The 17,936-nt window shown below is 36.6% G+C and overlaps 1 protein-coding gene across 15 annotated transcripts in view; it reads right to left on the reverse strand.

The window, feature by feature from the left end:
* Positions 1 to 17,936, reverse strand: part of ERC1 (ELKS/RAB6-interacting/CAST family member 1) — a 302,166-nt gene that overhangs the window by 120,857 nt on the left and 163,373 nt on the right. For 12 of the 15 annotated variants that reach the window (XM_068661239.1, XM_068661266.1, XM_068661249.1 and 9 more), the window contains one exon: positions 3,311 to 3,442. The exons of the other annotated variants lie outside the window; for them this stretch is intronic. In XM_068661239.1, coding sequence (XP_068517340.1) covers positions 3,311 to 3,442 — 132 coding nt within the window. The remainder of the gene's footprint in view (positions 1 to 3,310; positions 3,443 to 17,936) is intronic. 15 annotated transcript variants of the gene reach the window in all.

The raw sequence follows: 17,936 nt of genomic DNA on the forward strand, positions 1-17,936 counted from the left end.
CCATGAAATCCTGAGTAGCTTCACATGCAGTGTATTTCAAATCTGAAGCCTGTAAAGTGGCAGGAAACCACATATCATAAGATGAAGGAGGGTAGGATTACACAACACAGGACTACAAGAACAACATTAAATATTGGGGTAGAGGTACACACAGATGAGATGTCCTCATACCTTGAACCACTTAAAGCCAAAATGGTTGACCTCATGCACTGATTCATTAAACAGCTTCAGACAGGCAGTGAAGTGGCAGAATGGTAGAAAACAAGATAAACAGAAGAGAGGAAAGAAAAAGCATGCAATTAAAAGCAAATTATAATCATTTTGGACAATATTAAAATTTCAAACACACACCATTCATATTTGGTCTAAGAATGTTTCTAACCTATTATTATCACTTGAAGAGATCAAAAGATTAATATCCTACACAAAACAAAGCCTTGCCTTTGTAAAACTGTAAAGCTAAGAGTGTTTCACGATTCTAAAAAAAAACAAAGCAAAACAAACAAAAAACCACCTCACCAGAACATAAAGCAAGCATTCTCTTAAGTTATTGAAGAAATGAAAAATATTTGAAGGAAAGTTCCTTCCTCGCTTTTGAGGTGTAAAACAGACACTTACTATCAATCTGTTACTTGACTAATCAAAACCAAACAAAAATCCTATCGTACCCCATTTTGCCCATTAGCTCTCCTGATGCTGACTGAACACTGGTTACTTTTCCTTTGTGCTGCATTGTTGGGCATATTCTATAAAGTACAATGTGTCACAGCTGGTGGTTTAGTTCTTCTGCTGGAGTAAGACACAGTTGTCATAATCAGCGTTGGTAGGGACTAGAGTTTTTCCTCTTCTGATCCCACTACTTTCAAGCCACCCTTCTTCCTCCTCTTCACTTCCATCCTAACTACTACATTTCCTTCCTGTTTACGATGCTATTGGCCACCATATTCCACCAATCTTTTCCCACACATCTTACTCCTTTTGGCTCCCTTCCTGTCCTCACAGCCTCTCAGTGGTCCTCATGACTTATCGACCCTCAGACTGCACAGTTCCCTGCCTTGCCTCATCTTTCACATTGTAGACCCATTCAATCTATTTACCAGTTGTCCCCCATTTTCTCCAAGCTCTGACCATCTGACCTCATTGTTTGCCTCGCATCAGGCTTTTGCTGGTGAATTGTTTGAAAAGTTTCCTTGCTGACAAAACTGAAATTTGTGGATATTCCCTAAGCACTAATTTCTTTCTATATTTTAGTTTTAGGATGTCTCAAGTATAAATAAAATTTCACTTCTATAACAGTTTCCTGTTTTACTAACCCAGACTTATCTCTTCTCCACAATAAACCTGCTGCTAACAGCTCACAGTGGACAGACATCCATAAGGAGCTCATGCTAACAGGCTAAAAATGAGTCCCTCCTGTCCCTCCTTTCCATCCCGTGACTGAAACGTTCCTCATTATTTCATCTCTTTTCATCTAGGACAGAACAGATTTCACATTTTTGTTAATCTTGATATCTTTGACTCAAACATCCTTGTACAAAGGTTATTTTGAAAAACTTGCAGAATTTATTTTATGGAATATCTCTAATACCCGTTTTCCAATTGCACTATATTGCTATAATTCTTTGTCTGGGTTTCTTTTGTTTCTGAGTCTGCAAAGTCTTGTGCAGATTGAGGCAATTTGTGCAGTAAACTTGTCTGTAGCTTTTACTGCGTTAATCTTAGTAGCATGCTTCTTTGCTAGGGAATCAAATATAAGTTACTCATCATCTACAAACTGTACTTCACCCACCCTTCACTTTAAATACTGAGATGACCTGTAATCAATCAGCCACTAATACAAGCCAACACCATAATTATATTTGTGTAAATTTACAAGTTACATTTACCTTTGTAATTATTTCCCTAACTTCAGATACTTCTAATACCTACAAAATCAGCCTACAACCTTCTTCAGAACTCTCTCTCATAAACTCACTAAACCTTAGATGCATCTTGTTTTGCGTCTATAGCATAGCCATCTCAAAAGGTTGAATTCTACATGGCTTCTGTGTGCCCAAAAGTACAATCGTCAATGTCCTCTAACAAAGAAATTAAAACATTATGACACCCTAGGTAACAAATTGCATGCTATTTTGGTTAATTGGCATCTCAGCATAGAACTTGCTCCTTAGTGAGATACATATTTTTCTTACAAGGAGATCTATTCTTTGATGTCCTATTCACTACCAAGGTAACATTTCTATAACAACTTAAAAAAAAAGTTTAGAAAGATGGCAGTCTTTAAAGTGAACTCCATAAGGTTATCCAGAATCTTAGGATATAGAAAACAGAATTATCCTCAATATTTCTACCAGCAAACAGTTGAGCTTAATTCTAGCCTGAAGTGAAAGAGTTGCTTCCTTCCTGAAAACTTGGATATTAACTAAAATACAAATAAATTTGGAAAGCACGTGATATAAGAATACATGTTGAAAAAAAAAAAAAAGGTTTTAAAGTGCGGTTAGTCTGATCTTTTTCATTTAAATAACAAACAGAAAAAGTCATTGCAATGTAACTGACCAAATGCTCCTTGTTTGCTAATTATGGTCAAGTGAGGAACAGTGTAACTGTGGAAAAACACTGAAGAGGTTCACAAAACACACAGTAAGAATGCCAGGTTCAGCTTATTCTACTCAAAAGCTTTATCAAAAGCTCACAGAAATTTTATTCACTACATATGTTGTGGTTTCTTAATGACTACTTATGGAGGTTAAAAATCTGACACAAACATGATACTTTTATCCAGTCTGTGGCACAGAATAAATTAATGCATAGAAATTTACACCTGCGGCTTCAACACACGTGTCTGTGTTTTCTCTGTGTATTCTTGCCTTAAATCAAGAGAATTGTCTCTCTATCCAGTAGCTGTGCAACTGTAAATGACATGAGGCTGCGGTCCACACATATGGCCATGCTAATAAAAATAAGCTTCTTCAAATATGTGCAATGAACAAGACAGTGAGCGTAAATATCTTTACACGTAGGAAGATAGACATGATGGGCGAGACTGGTCAGAAGAATTATTACAGAAAATAATATCTTAAAGCACAGGATACCTTATATTTCTATTTTCCAGAAAATAGTACTTACAAAAAACAAATCATCATGAATGCTTTGCAAACTTTATGGGTTCAGTTATGCTGTATTTGAACAGAGATAGCTGATCATCAAAGAAAACCATCTGTGTTTCACAGTAAAGCAAGGGAAACAGTACTTTACTGTCTGGTTAGTTTCCTAAGAGAACTACCGTTGACTTTATGAGATTGCAGACCTGTTTCTCAGCATTGATCCTGGCTGACTCCTCTTGTGCTAGCACCATTTCCCGCTCTGCAGTTATCTGAACACTTTCTCTGAGTGCCTCTTCCAATTCTTCAATCCGATCATCCTTTTTACGTAGATTGTCCTGGAAAATGACGGGAGACTAGGTGAAGAAGACTTGTTTGGAATGACAGCCGTTTAATCAACCAAGTTTTATGCCAAGCAAAATGTGCTCCTCCCTACCAAGGCGCAACTGCAGGCAAATTATCTTCACACAAGGGAAAGAAAGATGAAGGAATGCAAGAATAGGAGGAAGATCACAGTAAAGAGAAGGAAAAAAGCTAGCAAAGCAGGTCCTCAATGCAAGAGTGTTTGCCCTCTGCATCAGACATACCAGTCTTGTCAGATCACGCAGCACAGCGTAGCTAAGCAAGGTTTGTTTGTAAATAAAGATTAGTATGGAGTTCCAAAGAAGGAGAGTAGCCAGAATTGGTGGGAAGGCAGCAGGCACGCAGAATTGCCCATTTGCTCACACATTCAGCAGCAGGCACGGTACAAAGGGAAACAGAGCACTGCAGTCTTGCAATTTGCCATTTCCAGGTTAAGTGGGAGAAAAGTAAACATTAACCCAACGGAGTTTTCCATTGTTCACATAAGTCTTTAAGGAAGTTTTTCATTAATAAGGAAGTATGAAGGGTTCATCTGGGAAGTTTGAACCTCAGACATCCAAGTATCAAGATAGTCTTAAAATACATCCTTCAGTTAAGAGCATCTTCACAGTTGCAGGTTCGGAAGTCCAACCCATGTACGAAGACCAGTGATGAAAACTGTAACTCTCCTCAGAAAATATAGCGTTCAATTGGTTTATACACGCAAAATAAGTTCGAAAAATTATATACAAACTAAACGGCATTCTTATTTGTCTAGAAGACCCTCCTTATTAACATTGCTAAGGAAATAAATGTCTGTCTCCTGCCTCTGCTGTAGTGGCTTGGACAAAAGATTGCAGAACAGGCTACCCTGACAGATATATGTGAACGTCTTGGAGCATGGCTGCTTAACAAATCCATCAGAAAGGAGCAGCTTGACAGAAGATTTCTGCATTTCTCATCTTGCAGATCAGTTTAGATCATATGGTTCAGATCAGATATTAACGCATGTTTAAGTTAACACAAAGATTTTTTTAGCCATCTCAGCAACAGTGGAGGAATGAAATATTTTTCTCTTTGGTTTTTGCATTTCACTTTTTGCCAGATTTACCCCTTAGTTTTCTGTCCTTACAGAAAGTTTCCACTCTCTCCATGTTTCACACCATATAAAGAATAAGGAAAAAAGACATCTAGCTTGGAAGAAGTTAACTTTGCAACCTTCGTAACACTAAAATCAGTCACTGGAGTTTAAAGAATGAACCTTATACCTTAATTGCTGCTTCCTAGAACTCTGGATACCAGGGATACTGTCATATGAACATCATTTCTGGCAGTCTCATGACTATCACTTCTGAAGACAGCCTTTCAGCTGAGATGCAAAGCTTTGTATCAGACTAACGCAAGACCCCTGGCACCCCTGCCCTTATGTAGATGAAGGCTAGCATTCAACCACTAGCAAAGGCAGAAGAAATTTGTTACACTTTGCAGATGGACCAGCTTTCCGCTGTTGGTTACTTTCCAAAGTGGATCACAGGGCAAGTAATTGCTGATTTCTAAAGAAACAAATGGAGAGACTTTCATTTCAAAAAATCAGAGTTGCAGAACATGTTTTCATACTTTCTGAATCCTTCTGAAACACTGCTTAAGTCTTCCAGAACCACTTCATGGTTACGATTAGCCTAACTGAAGATTCAAAAAAGTTTACAAAACACCCAGAACAGAATACTAACGGTGCCAGACATGAAAACTATTTACTTGCCAATCTGCATTCCATGAGAAATATCAGCTGTACTTCTTGATGTATTATTCATGGACAGACAAGGAAGTGTGAAAGTGCATCTCTCCATTTCAAACAACTGAAATGGGAATGGTTCATTTGAACAGCTGCATGTAAAATGGAAACTTTTAAAATAACATTGCAGAATAAAACATTATAACGTGTACTGTGTGCCCACTTTTCCTCATTACAGGCAAAAATTTAAGAGGATAATTTGACACAGTAGAGTGCTCTGTTCAGACAGACAAATCCTTTAGGGACAGGGGGAAGAGTAATTGATGGTACCAAAACTGTTCAAGACAGTACTGCACTACCTGCACCTGAAAAATCAGTAGTCATATATAATAAATTAAATGTGATTGTACATATAGGCTCAAGATTTGCAAGTTAAAAAAAAAAAAAAAAAAAAAGAGCTCTGAGAGCTTACGTTTTTGGTGCCACAATAGGTCTATCCACCTTACAAAATGACATCCATGTCTGGGTGGAGCATAAGACTGCTGCTTAGCCAGACACCAGAAGGACTCCAACGTGCAGAATAATTTCAGGAGACTTTTAAATAATTAATTTGTTTCCAACTCTTTTTTTTTTTTCATGCAATCAGTATTTGATATTTTTATTTTTAATACAAGCTGCTGTTTCAAACCAAATAGAGAAAAAGTAAATAAGAGCATTTGCCTTTTAATATACCAGCAATATTTTCCCAACTGTTTGGCTCTAAACTCTAAAACATGATAGGCTCATGTTAACCTTCAACCTGTGCTGCTGCTTTCCTCTTTTTAATTACATTAAATATTTTATCCTTATTGTTACAAGCATTTGGAGAAAGAATATGGCTAATCGTAATGACCATTACCTACTAAGTTACATCGTGAGTTTTCTATGGAAATAGAAGATTTTCATTTTTGATTCTACAAATAGTTCTGGCAAACTCAAAAACAAAACAAAATGAAACAGACAGAAAAACACCCCACCCTACCAAATAGGAACAAAATAACAGTTTTAGAATGGAACAGAGATCAGAAGTCTTTCAACGTGAACAGGATGCAAATACGCCCTATCCAGATGATGAGGTTGTGATAATAAAGGTTGTAAATGCAGAAAAAAGATAACTGTCATGTCATGATTTTTCATATGCTGCTGAAGTAGGTAACCCCAATGGTAAAATGGATTGATCCTCTGAAGTAGAGGATTAGAGTACAACTTGTGTTGCTTCATATATACAATAGCCATGACAAAGAGGGCAAGTTTATTTTAATAAAATTGCAGAATGATAGATCATAGCAATCTCCTTTCATGAAGCTTACACGTGTGACTACAAAGAAAGTAAAAAAGCGTTACTTACCTGTAGACTACCTGGATTCTTCAAGATGTATTACCTACCCTACATCTCAGTGACTCTCCCTTAGCTCTGTTCCCAAGTTCCGTAAGTGTGAGAGGCCATGGCAGAGAGGGAATTAAACCAGGACAGGGGAGATAGCTCTGCCTTTATGCTCATTGGTAACACCACAACGAAAATAAAAAACCCAGTTGACACTGTGGGATTGCCAAGAGTTCAGCTCCAGTACACATTTTTGCTACAAATTACTATGATCCCGTAGCTGATTTGTAAGCAAAACCCATTCCAATACGTGTCCGTCTTAAGGCCTGAAAGGAAAAGGAGGTGTGACTGACACACATTTCTGGGCTTTTTCTTTCACTTCAGGAAGGAAGTGGTAGGATGTCCAAGTGATGCATATTAAAAGAATGTATCAATTTAATCTTTTCTGCATTCATGTAATGTGTAATCTGACATGAAGCTTTGTGAAAATGCATGAAATAGGATGGAAGTTTTCACCAAAGCATTTAGCTTCAATGAAGTCTGAGGTATCCTGGCAAACTTCTTCGTAATCGTGTCTTGAACTAGATTCACAGAAGTCTTTATTGCTTAATTTCACTCTTTGAATTGAAATTAAAACGGATTTCTGCAGTTAGCTCTTGGGAAAGATAAGTTAACAGTTTGTGAAAGCAGTGAACTGCTTCTTTTGACTCTTAAAAATATTTCTAGGACTAGCCAATCACCTAGTCAGGGCAAGACCATTCTCATATAAACCCATAATATGTGTAATCATTCAGATTTTGCCTTTTGTGCTTTCATAGATGAGAAATGAAGAACACAATACTGCAGCGCTGATTGCACTACCGCACTGCCAAACCCAGAAGGAAAGATGCTATGACAAAATCAGAAGGCTGAACTTCAGAATTTTGCAATTGATAATCAATTTGTTAATGAATCTTTACTGTTTTTTTCTTTGAAAAAAATATTTGTAAAAACCTGCAGGCCTTTTCAAGAAGGACCTGAACCTTGAAGTGAACATACAATGCTGTAGTACCAAAAGATGGTATTACAGTCTCATTTGATTTCAGAAGCAAATAATCATAGTTACTTTAAAGCTCAAAAGTACATGGTGAATTTCCTTCTTTTGGTTCCACATGTTGAGAAACTACTTTTAGAAGTATCTGAACAAGAAAAGCATGTAAAAAAAAAATGTTGCTCACAAACGGAAAAATCTCTGTTACACTGATTTAAAAATATTTTGACTTAGTAGGTTTTCAAGCATATACATATTGGGTAAATGTTGAAGGACAGAACACCATAGTACATTATCTGAATGGTAGTTATCATAGAATACAGTTCAAAAAGAGCACTTGGGGTCCTTGTGCAACTCATCCAAAGCAGGAGATGCCCGTGGTGAATTGTTTCTCTCTGTATTCATTATCATTTGCTGAAGAATATGGCAATAAAAGAAAAAAACATGCTGTCTTGAAGAGTGGAATAAAAGAAGACTTTGTAAATTCCAAATGAGGGAAGCATGTCTAGGGTAGTTTATAGCTTTGTTCAAGGATGTTCATGAACCACAAATAAACACAGACCTGATATTAAAGATTCTGAAAACATAGTAGCAGAGATGCTGGTACTTTATATATTGCTGGACACGAGCAAACAGTGGATTTGACAGAATGGGAACTAGAATTTCTAATGCTAGTATCAGTGTTGCATATAGCTGCCTCCCAAGTCCCTGTCTCTCACAAAGTGAGCCAAAAAAGATTTATTTGGAAGTATACCAACAGCATATACATGTATAGTTACCGTGAGTTTCTGAATGAAAGGAGAAGTCTGAGAGCTGAAGAGAACTGCCAAGTAGGAGATCCTCAACCAATGTTTCCGTATCACTGGTGAGATCAGGGACTGAGATGAAGAATGACCGATTCATTAGGACAACATATGTTGACAACTGAAAAATTATGTCTGCCAAATAAGACATGTGGATTAGAAATCAAGCCTGACAAGTTGCATAAATGCAGAAAAAATAACTTCAGGAGACAAAAGAAGAAAAATTGCAGTAGAAGAATTTAATTCCACTAGGGGTTGAGAGGGAAGTGTGATGAAGCTAGCCACAGCTTTACAAACATGAGGGACAGCAGAAGGGGTTGAACACATTCTCTTGAGAGTACCATAACAAAAAAAAGAGAAGACACGTACATCTAGAGCACAGGTACACTTGCGGATCATCAGTTGCAGAAAGAACAAAAAGTATTTTTCTAGCAGAAAGAGAATATTGATGAAAAATTATTTCCAACACACAAATGATAAGTATAATTGAATTAGTGCACTAAAATTCACTGTGAAAGGAAATCAACAGTTTATGAGAAATGGCCTGTGATTTTTTTGTTTTGAAAGAGAAAGGTAGTAGAAAACTGGAGTGGTATTTGGACAGCGTTGACCTTTGGGTATCACTGCTGCAGAGTGGGAGGACACAGAAGAGTGATGCAGAGCTATAAAAGATGCTGCTGACAATATCTGCTCTTGTACATGGGATGATCGCACAATTTAAGTGTTACATGTACGGACAATCACTTGAAAGAAAATCACTAACTTCTGTGCTTGAGCATATTTTATAAAATGCATGATAATGAAAACAGCCATACGTCTGTTCCACCCTGCACAAAGTCCTCATGAATGTCTACTTCACAGCTCTTAAGGAAGTCCTCATGGCTACTAATGAAAAAATAAAAATATGTAGATAGTAAAATATGTCTGTAAGACATCATGACAAGTTTATGATGGAAAGCATATTGGGTGTTAAGATTACTTACGTAGAAGCTGACTGGTGTGTTAGGCATCTGTAAGAAAAGAAACACACCATGCTCTTCTCTCCACGTTAAGAAAATGAATACGGAACTAATTAATCTATTGGAAGTTATGTGCACTTATTTCTGTTCTTAAATATTTATGTCACAAAGAATCAGTAAAACAAATACAGAAGTGAGAATGCTATACAATGGTACTAACACTAAAAGATATTGAAAGCAACAATTTTGAAGTATATCAAGATGTAAATAGTGTTCTGTATGTAACACATGTACAATTGTAAGGGCAAAACAAGCACACATTGTTCCCTACAACACATTCACGTGGAAGAAGAAAAAAAAGCCAAGAAAAATATCAATGGTAAAGACACATTGCAACAGATAATACCCAGATACATATTGCTATTAATGGATCCACTTTAAATGAATGGGAAACAAAAGGTAGGAAAAAAAGTTAATCAAAAGAAAGCTTCGCAAGGAAAAAAACTTAGTTAAGAGAAACTTCTCACATTGTCTGTTTCTTGAACACATATGAAGTGCTTAGTAAAACTCGTACCTATCATTATTTCCTGAAAGGGGCTAGAAATGTTTCTGAGCACTATACATGTACACAAAATGTGTGAATGGTGCCAGCCATTCAGTTTTTTTTTCTTCCAACATATTTTATGTGCTCCCACTCACAGCTGTGTTATTTTCAAAAAGTGTTTCCAGTATATATACAGCAGTTTTGTTCAACATCAACAGCAATCCGAAATACATAGAGCTTGTGGGTTACAGTAACAAAGGATCTTATCAATATTAGTTTATTATCTAATAAATCAATATTAGTTTATTTATGTCCACCTTAAAGCTCTGTACTTCCAATCTCTCTCTCTGAAACCGAAGTGGAATTCCACTGCAATCTAGATTATTTATATACTACTTGAAGGAGGATGGAGAGGAAGGAGAAGAAAAGGCCCAACAGACAGCATTACACAGAGAGGCCTAAAAGGGAAAGGCATAAGAGATTAAATCTATGAGAAACCGGCAACTTCTCTTACTGATAGCTACCACGCTTTTGACACTTCTTTCCTGTTACTACTCCAAGTCTGGCATGCCAAACGCAGTAATCAGACAGGTATGTTGATTTTGTATATGTACTTTTCATTAGTAACAACCTAGACAGACTAAAGAACCTCGCCAATATTAACAACCAGGTTTACCATTTAGCAGCTCATGTAGGGTGCCAACAGCTTTAACATTTACTTCAGCTGTTGCAAATTACCACATTTGTATTTTTTAAAACCTACAGAGTCTATGCTTCTTTAAAACCATGGTGGGTCACTGCACTGACTATTGGAATGAGACCTGAGGCTGACAATACTACTGTGAAAGTGTTTTGAAGTGAGCAAAAGCAATACGTTTCTCTTTTATTTTTCTGTGAGAGGCTAATTGGGGAAATGCTACTACAAAAAGATTTCTTCTTCATACACAAATCAATATTATGACTCAAGGCACCTAAATACATATGAGATTACAGCAAAAAACAGCGACAGTTTTAACTAACCGCACTATTAATATGAAGCTTGAACCCGTAAGTTATTCCCTTGATATACCTCTATTCCTCTGAACTCTCCTTCACAACATCAGTCCTGTCATCATAATTGTACTAATATATCACAGTAGCTGTAAAACCTGCCTTTCTTTGCTCATTTTCAATTATTCAGCAGAAAAAAGCAGCGGAAGCAGCATGCTTGGACAGCCAGCCACAAGAGCACGCTTCTCTTTTCTCTTTTACATAGCTGAACATTTGACAAAAAATGCTAGTAACACACCACCACTGAAGAAACGTTTACCCAGCAGTTGATTCCACTGAAACTCTCTTGTTTTTCTTAAGTTAGAAGGGAATTCTTGCAAGTTACCTCCTGTCTCGCACATTCATTTTAGTCTCTGATACCCGTTCCTTGATTTTCATCAGAGTAGAATAGCTATTGTATTTGTGCTCTGACTGCAGAACTGTTTCCTTTAAAGCAGCCATCAGTTCCTGGATAGGACTAACAGTCTAGTGAGATGCAAATGCTAACCACTATTCATTTTACTTAATGTAAAAAAGCTGTAATTACTTTCACCCCATGCAGGCCTTCTCCTACCTCCCCAGCTTCAAACAAGAGATGATCAATACCATTTCACATGTCAGAATTAAATCATCAGTGGGTCTCACACCATCTGGGAACGCAACACCCCAGCCTACCCGCAATCCCTCTGGATGCCAGATGCACCAAATGAAGTTAATTTCAAGGAAAAGATCTGTCTCAGTACATGCTGAATTCAGCTGCTAACCAAACATATATACTGATTTAGGGAAATATTTGCTTAAAATATTAAAAACTTATTTTTCTTCTCTCTTCTTCTTTACCAATAACTGCACAGATCAGCTTTATCACACATGAAAATCTAAGGATACATTTGAAAACAGGAAATGAACATGTTTATGTATTTAAAAAACGAATCTGTCATGTACTTTAACCTATTGTTTATTACACAGGCAGTTTTACACATAGCTAGCAACTCAACAATAATGATTAATACTGTCCCAAAATAAACAGTTTTTCAACTTTAAAATGACTAGGTAAAGAAAAGAGAAAAACATAACAGCTCATTTAAAAAATGAATTTCTTATGTTCTTTTCTGAGAAAACAGAAAATGATGACTTTTAGTTAAGTTTTGTTCTGTCTGAATCCTGGTCAAAGGTCATCTAAGTCAATGTGAATTATGCTACTAACCAGAAACCCTTTAAAGAATGATTTTCAGCCTATAATCTTCATGACAAAGTTAGGTATGACCTCATCTTGATGTGGAATTCCAAGATGTTTCTTGCTCACTGGTACATCTTTCTGACTTGGATACAGTAACAGAATCTTTAAAAAAAGAATAGGCAAGAAAGACTGAAGAACTAAATGACTACTTAGCTGCGTGGCAATAGTCAATTCATATGCAAGTATGGAACACTAAACCAGTTAGATACCGCAGATAAAAACACAATACTGAAAAAGATGAAAACTGGAATTTTAGGTATTAACATAATCAGAAAATCATGAGTTGAAAATACTGAAATTGAAGCATTTGAAAAGCTTCTTGTTGGTATATTTTCACTGCTACACTCATAGTATGATTTGAACAGGCAACAGCACCACAGCATGCAGAAAAATTGCCACAGCAATTCAGTGGTATAAAAACCAAAAGGATGAGAAAGTGTAAATTCTTCACATTCTGAGATACTCTTCATTTTTGTAAGACATTTTTACTGTTTCTATAAATGCCTGAAGTAGATCAGAGGAAGGAGAAAAATAGTTATTATTTTTCTTTAGTCCTAAATATTCCAAAATTATCTGTTGTTCTCAGCCTGCAACGTTGCAAAAAAACTCCCTGGCTCCTGACTTCACTCATTTCTTTTCCACATTCAAGTGTTTAAATTTATTTAATATCTGTTTGAATGGAAGCTTGTTCTTATGTTGGTAACTTTTCTCCTTTTCTTTAACTTTTCTACATTCACTATGTGCCTTCTGAGGTGGACAGCACACATCATTACCCATTATTCAAGAGGTGAATGCACTGCTGATGTACTTACTGGCATACTGATATTTTTTGTTTTGTCCTTTAGAACTTCTCAACATTGTTGTGTGTTTTTTATTTTAATAATTTTGGTAACCAATATTTTCATGAAAATTTTTATTCTAATTACAAGATTGTTGTCAAGTATTAACACAGCTAGATCAGAACCTGCCATTGCACACCTATACTTAAGATTGTTTCTCCTGACATATTAATACGTTCTCAAACTGAATTTCACTTGCCAATTTATTGATGACTTATAGTTATGAGATACTTGTGGAACTATACAGTTTATCTTTTATGTAAGTATTGAGAATTAATTAATGTAACTCAGAAATTTAGCCTCATTTACAGAAAATGTTACATTGGCCATTTTGACCAGGTACATTACCTCAACATAAAGCAAGAACTGTACCATATAGATCTAGGACATTAAGACATATGAACTTATAATGCAACAATTATTTACAGTTTAAGGACATTCAATGGTTCTTCAAAAGGAGGAAGAGAGAGGTCCAACCATGGTGATTGGCATAGAAAAGAAAGCTCTGCACAAGAAGGGCACGGATGAGGGTTGTTGGGACACCAAATTCCGTTAGCTTTTACTACCTCTCTTCATGCCTGGCTTTGGAAAACTATCTGACCTCAAGGACACCAAGACTTAAGAATTAAAGCATCAGCAATAAAAGAAACTGAGTTGCTGGAATTCATTCAGAGAAGAGCACTGAAGCTGTTGAAGGGACCAGAAAACAAGACTCAGGAGTGGCTGAGGGAACTGGGGTTGGTCAGTCTGGAGAAGAGGAGGCTGAGGGGAGACCTCATCACTTTCTACAAATACCTGAAAGAAGGCTGTAGTGAAGTGGGTGTTAGTCTCCTTTTTCAGCTGACAAGTGATGTCAGGTTGTGTCAGGGGAGGTTTTGGTTGAATATCAGGAAGAACTTTTTCACAGGAAGGGTTGTTAGGCAACAGAAAAAGCTGCACAGAGAAGTGGTGGAGTCCCCATCCCTGGAAGTATTTAAGAGATGTGTGGATGTGGAGCTTAGAGGCATGCTGAGGTGGTGGACTTTGTAGTGTTAGGCTGAGGGTTAGAATTGATAGGTCTTATCCAACCTAAATGATCTTATGAAATGATTCTGTGGGGAAAAAAACACAACATCCTCAACTGAATTTGCTGGCAAATTTTAACTGAACAGACATTTTCTAGAATGTTAAGAAGATAATGCTTTAATCATCAGTAAAAGACTACGTGATACAGAGATGTGTTTTTTTTTTTCCCACCACCTGTATTCAGATCCCTCTGTATCTCAAAATTCAATAGCCGAAAGGACTGATGCTAAGTATTTCACAGCCTTCTGTCAATTACAAGTACATGACTTGCAGCCTAAGCTTCAATGCCAGATAATATTTGCACATCACAGTAAGAGTAGTTTTTCATATATGTATGTAGAGTGTGTAAAACTTCACTAAAGAGTAAAATTCAATAGGGAAAGTGCTCATTAAAGGCAGAATAGGGTTATTTCTACAGGAGAACAAAGAGTATTTTAAGAACGACAGCAATTTGGGCACCTTGCTAAGCAAGATTAAGGAATAATACTGAATTAGGATGAAATGAATCAGGTTTATTACTATGTGAAATCCATCAGAGGAAATGCCGAAGCATTTGTTGCCACAGGTACAGACCCTATTAAAAAATAATCCATGTATATCATTATGATTTTAAAATAAATTATGAACATTTGGTTTAGGTTCCCAGCATCACCCTATCCCCACTTCTTTTCTGTTGGTCAAGCCAAGTAATAGGCAGAATTGCAGCTTTACTCAGCAACCAGACTATGAAATGAGTGGCAGCAATTGAACATTTTTTATTCCCAGGCAGAGATGAGTTAGAAACAATTTTCAACACAGCAAGTAAAAAAAAAGCCTAACAGAGAAAGAATGAAGAAAAAAAAAAAGAAAGAAAGAAAAGGGAAAATGCAAATTTATTGCCATTTCTCAGGCTCATGAAATAAAACACCAAAGTGAAAAGAGAGCTGTTTTTCCCCTTGAATGTACTCCTATTGTTTGGCTTAAATCTGGCCCTCAGTGTTTTCTGCTCTCAGGAGAGACCTCCTCACAGGAACCACACCATGTTGTCAACAGTTACATTAATCTCTCTGACAGTTTTTAGGAAAGGAGTTTGAACTCAGATACTAATCTTGGAAAAAAAAAAAAAAAAAACTTGCAAAAAACATCTAGTGGTTAAGGTTGCTGGCACACACTCAGCAGTCCAGTCTTCACAGTACTTAGTTTCTGGCATATTATAATGGGTACCAATGCTGCTCTTTGCCAAACAGGCAACAAGAGTACAAATAACAGGTTTCTTCTTCCACTGACACCTAATGTTTCTGCAGTAAGGACTGGGTGAAAGTGTGTCTGGAGAATAATATTCCTGATGGATCACAGAGAAACGTAAGGATGGAGGGAGTCCTCTTTCCTCTATGAAAAACTCTCAAGCCTTATAATAGCTTTCTCTCACTACAAATCTCAATTTGCAGTTAAGGAAACATTGGAATAATTGGGAGACTGCCTAATTCAAGTTGTAAGTAGTGACTTTCAGGACTTTTTTCCAGCTGTCTGTTCAAAACTGCAGAGCATTTTTACATTATATAAGAAGACAGAGTAACATGGTTCATCTTTTTTAAAAAAATGAAGGCAGTGTGTTACATCTAGCCTGAACATAATAAATGTATGGTAAACTAAGCTGTAAAGTGAAAACAAACAGAGCAGATGGTGGAGTGTCTGTCCAGGGAGACACTGATCCATTCTAAATGTCAAGTCTGTTCTCGGGCTTAGTTTCTGTAAACTTTACAGTAACAAGTACTCTGCAAGGAGTGCTCTCATCTGGTCAAATACAGAAGAAGGCAATTCCTTAACAATTCTTTAATGGCATAAACGTCAATTATAGAGAAATGACAGATTCTATCTCTATAAAAACTGTCATAGCAAATCTAAGAATAAGGCCATATATGTATTCCAATATTCAAAAATGTATAATCAATTTCAGTGGGAAGAAAAACATACATCTCCCTCCTTAACACAAACAATTTGTATTGCAACAGAGAAATACATTCCTGAGACAATCATTTTTCTGTTCAAAAGTATATTATTTCTTTTGTTGCTTCAACATGCAATACTGCACACAAGAGCAACAATAAGGTTATTCAGACCTTGTAAATATTCATCAGAAAAAAATGTTAAATATAAAAACGATAAATTTACACTTTTTAATGGTCACTCACACTACCATATACTCTGTCTGTATGCAGTGATTTGGAAATACAGATATCAGACTTTTGTGTAGAAAACCGGGAGAACTAGTATTATAAACAGACACAGATAAATACTCTTGAGGCTTAATGAGCATTACAGGTTGTCTTGATGAGCTTCCTTTTAGGAAATGAAGACCCACTGTCTTACAAAGTCCTTCAGATCTGTGTGTAAAAGTCCAAGAGTTGAATAGTACTAATGCTCCTAATAATGGGACCTCATCTGAGCAGATGCTGCAGAACTTGACTTCACTCCTTTTTGTTTATCAAGATGTTTTTGCTACCTTCTCCTGTTTATCTTCTGACAATGTTAGCAAGTCTTCATGATCTTCCTTGAAATAAAGTTGTGCTTCACGACTTCAAAAGAGAAAATAGAATTTTCCCATTTAGCTAGAAGCTCATTTTTATGTGTACTACTGTTTTGATGCAACTGGAATCCAGGCATGCCTAATTATGAATTTTTAATTCATGAAAAAAGGCTAAAATTCAAAGTAATCCCCAAATAGAAACTTCCCCTCACATTAAGTCATGACAAGCTTTGCTAAAAGGTCATCATTTTTGGAACCTCTCCCAGACATCTAGGAAAGTTAGGAAAAGCTCTCTTGACAGAGAGAGTTATGACATGATAAGAACAAGACCTAGTTTTTCTCCAGGCATCTGCCAGGATTAAATGTTTGCTTGTGTCTACAACAACTGTACAGTGTGCTGAAAATTAAAACCCTACAAATAATCAATGTTTGTGGAATGTTGTATTTTCTGTAACATATTGTAAAAGCTGACGGAAATTAAAATTACTACTGGAATGTTACATCACTAACAAAGCATGATGCATATTAAAGTGGCTACTGCATATGCATAGTTGGTTTTCTAATGCATAGCCAGCTGTCACAGAATGTGTCAGAAAAAGGGATGGAGAGTCAATTGATCCCCAAGCTACTTACTGGCTACCATTGCATAGCCCAAATCTAAAAGGAGAAATAATTTGCATACAGTCATCCATTAAGATTTTTATGAAGCACGATTGTCCTGTAGATTAAGTATTTGTTCATATCTGCTGTGTTTTCATTAACAAAAGTTCTGTGTAATACTGGAAGCCAGACAGTACAAATCCTATTCAGACTATGTGTGAACTTAGAATCATGGTTTTGCTTTATTATAAAGAACTCAAAACAATGTTAAGTTCCATCCTTTGTGGTAAGCTGTGGAATGATACAGTGACTAACAAGAAAAGTTAGCCCTTCAAAAATGCCAATGAATTTTTTAAAAACTGAATTGCAAAGGGACTTCACATTCTCTCAATGCTTTATGTGCTTGGGGTTCTGTTCTAGAGGACAGAAGGATAACCTAGAATTGAATATACCATTTAATGAGATTTGAGACACCTGAGTATGTGATAATGACGTCTAGTCAGACCCAGGCAAGAATGACACCTTCAAAGCTGGGCAACACTGAGAACTATCCACTAACAGTGGATCCACTAAGGCCCAGACTTCTTTCTGAGGAGGCACCTGAAAAGTACTGGGAGAGGAAGAGAAAGAGAAAGAACATTTTGATCTGAGTAATTCACAAAGGTGGGCCTGAGCTCAGTGAGAAAATACGTCTGATAGGTCAGATTGTTTTTTGTAATAAAACCTGTAGATGCAAGATGGCATGAAAAATGGGTTTCTACCAGGCTGAAATTGAGTATC

This window comes from Anas acuta, chromosome 1, assembly GCF_963932015.1.
Source record: "Anas acuta chromosome 1, bAnaAcu1.1, whole genome shotgun sequence".
NCBI lineage: Eukaryota > Metazoa > Chordata > Aves > Anseriformes > Anatidae > Anas > Anas acuta.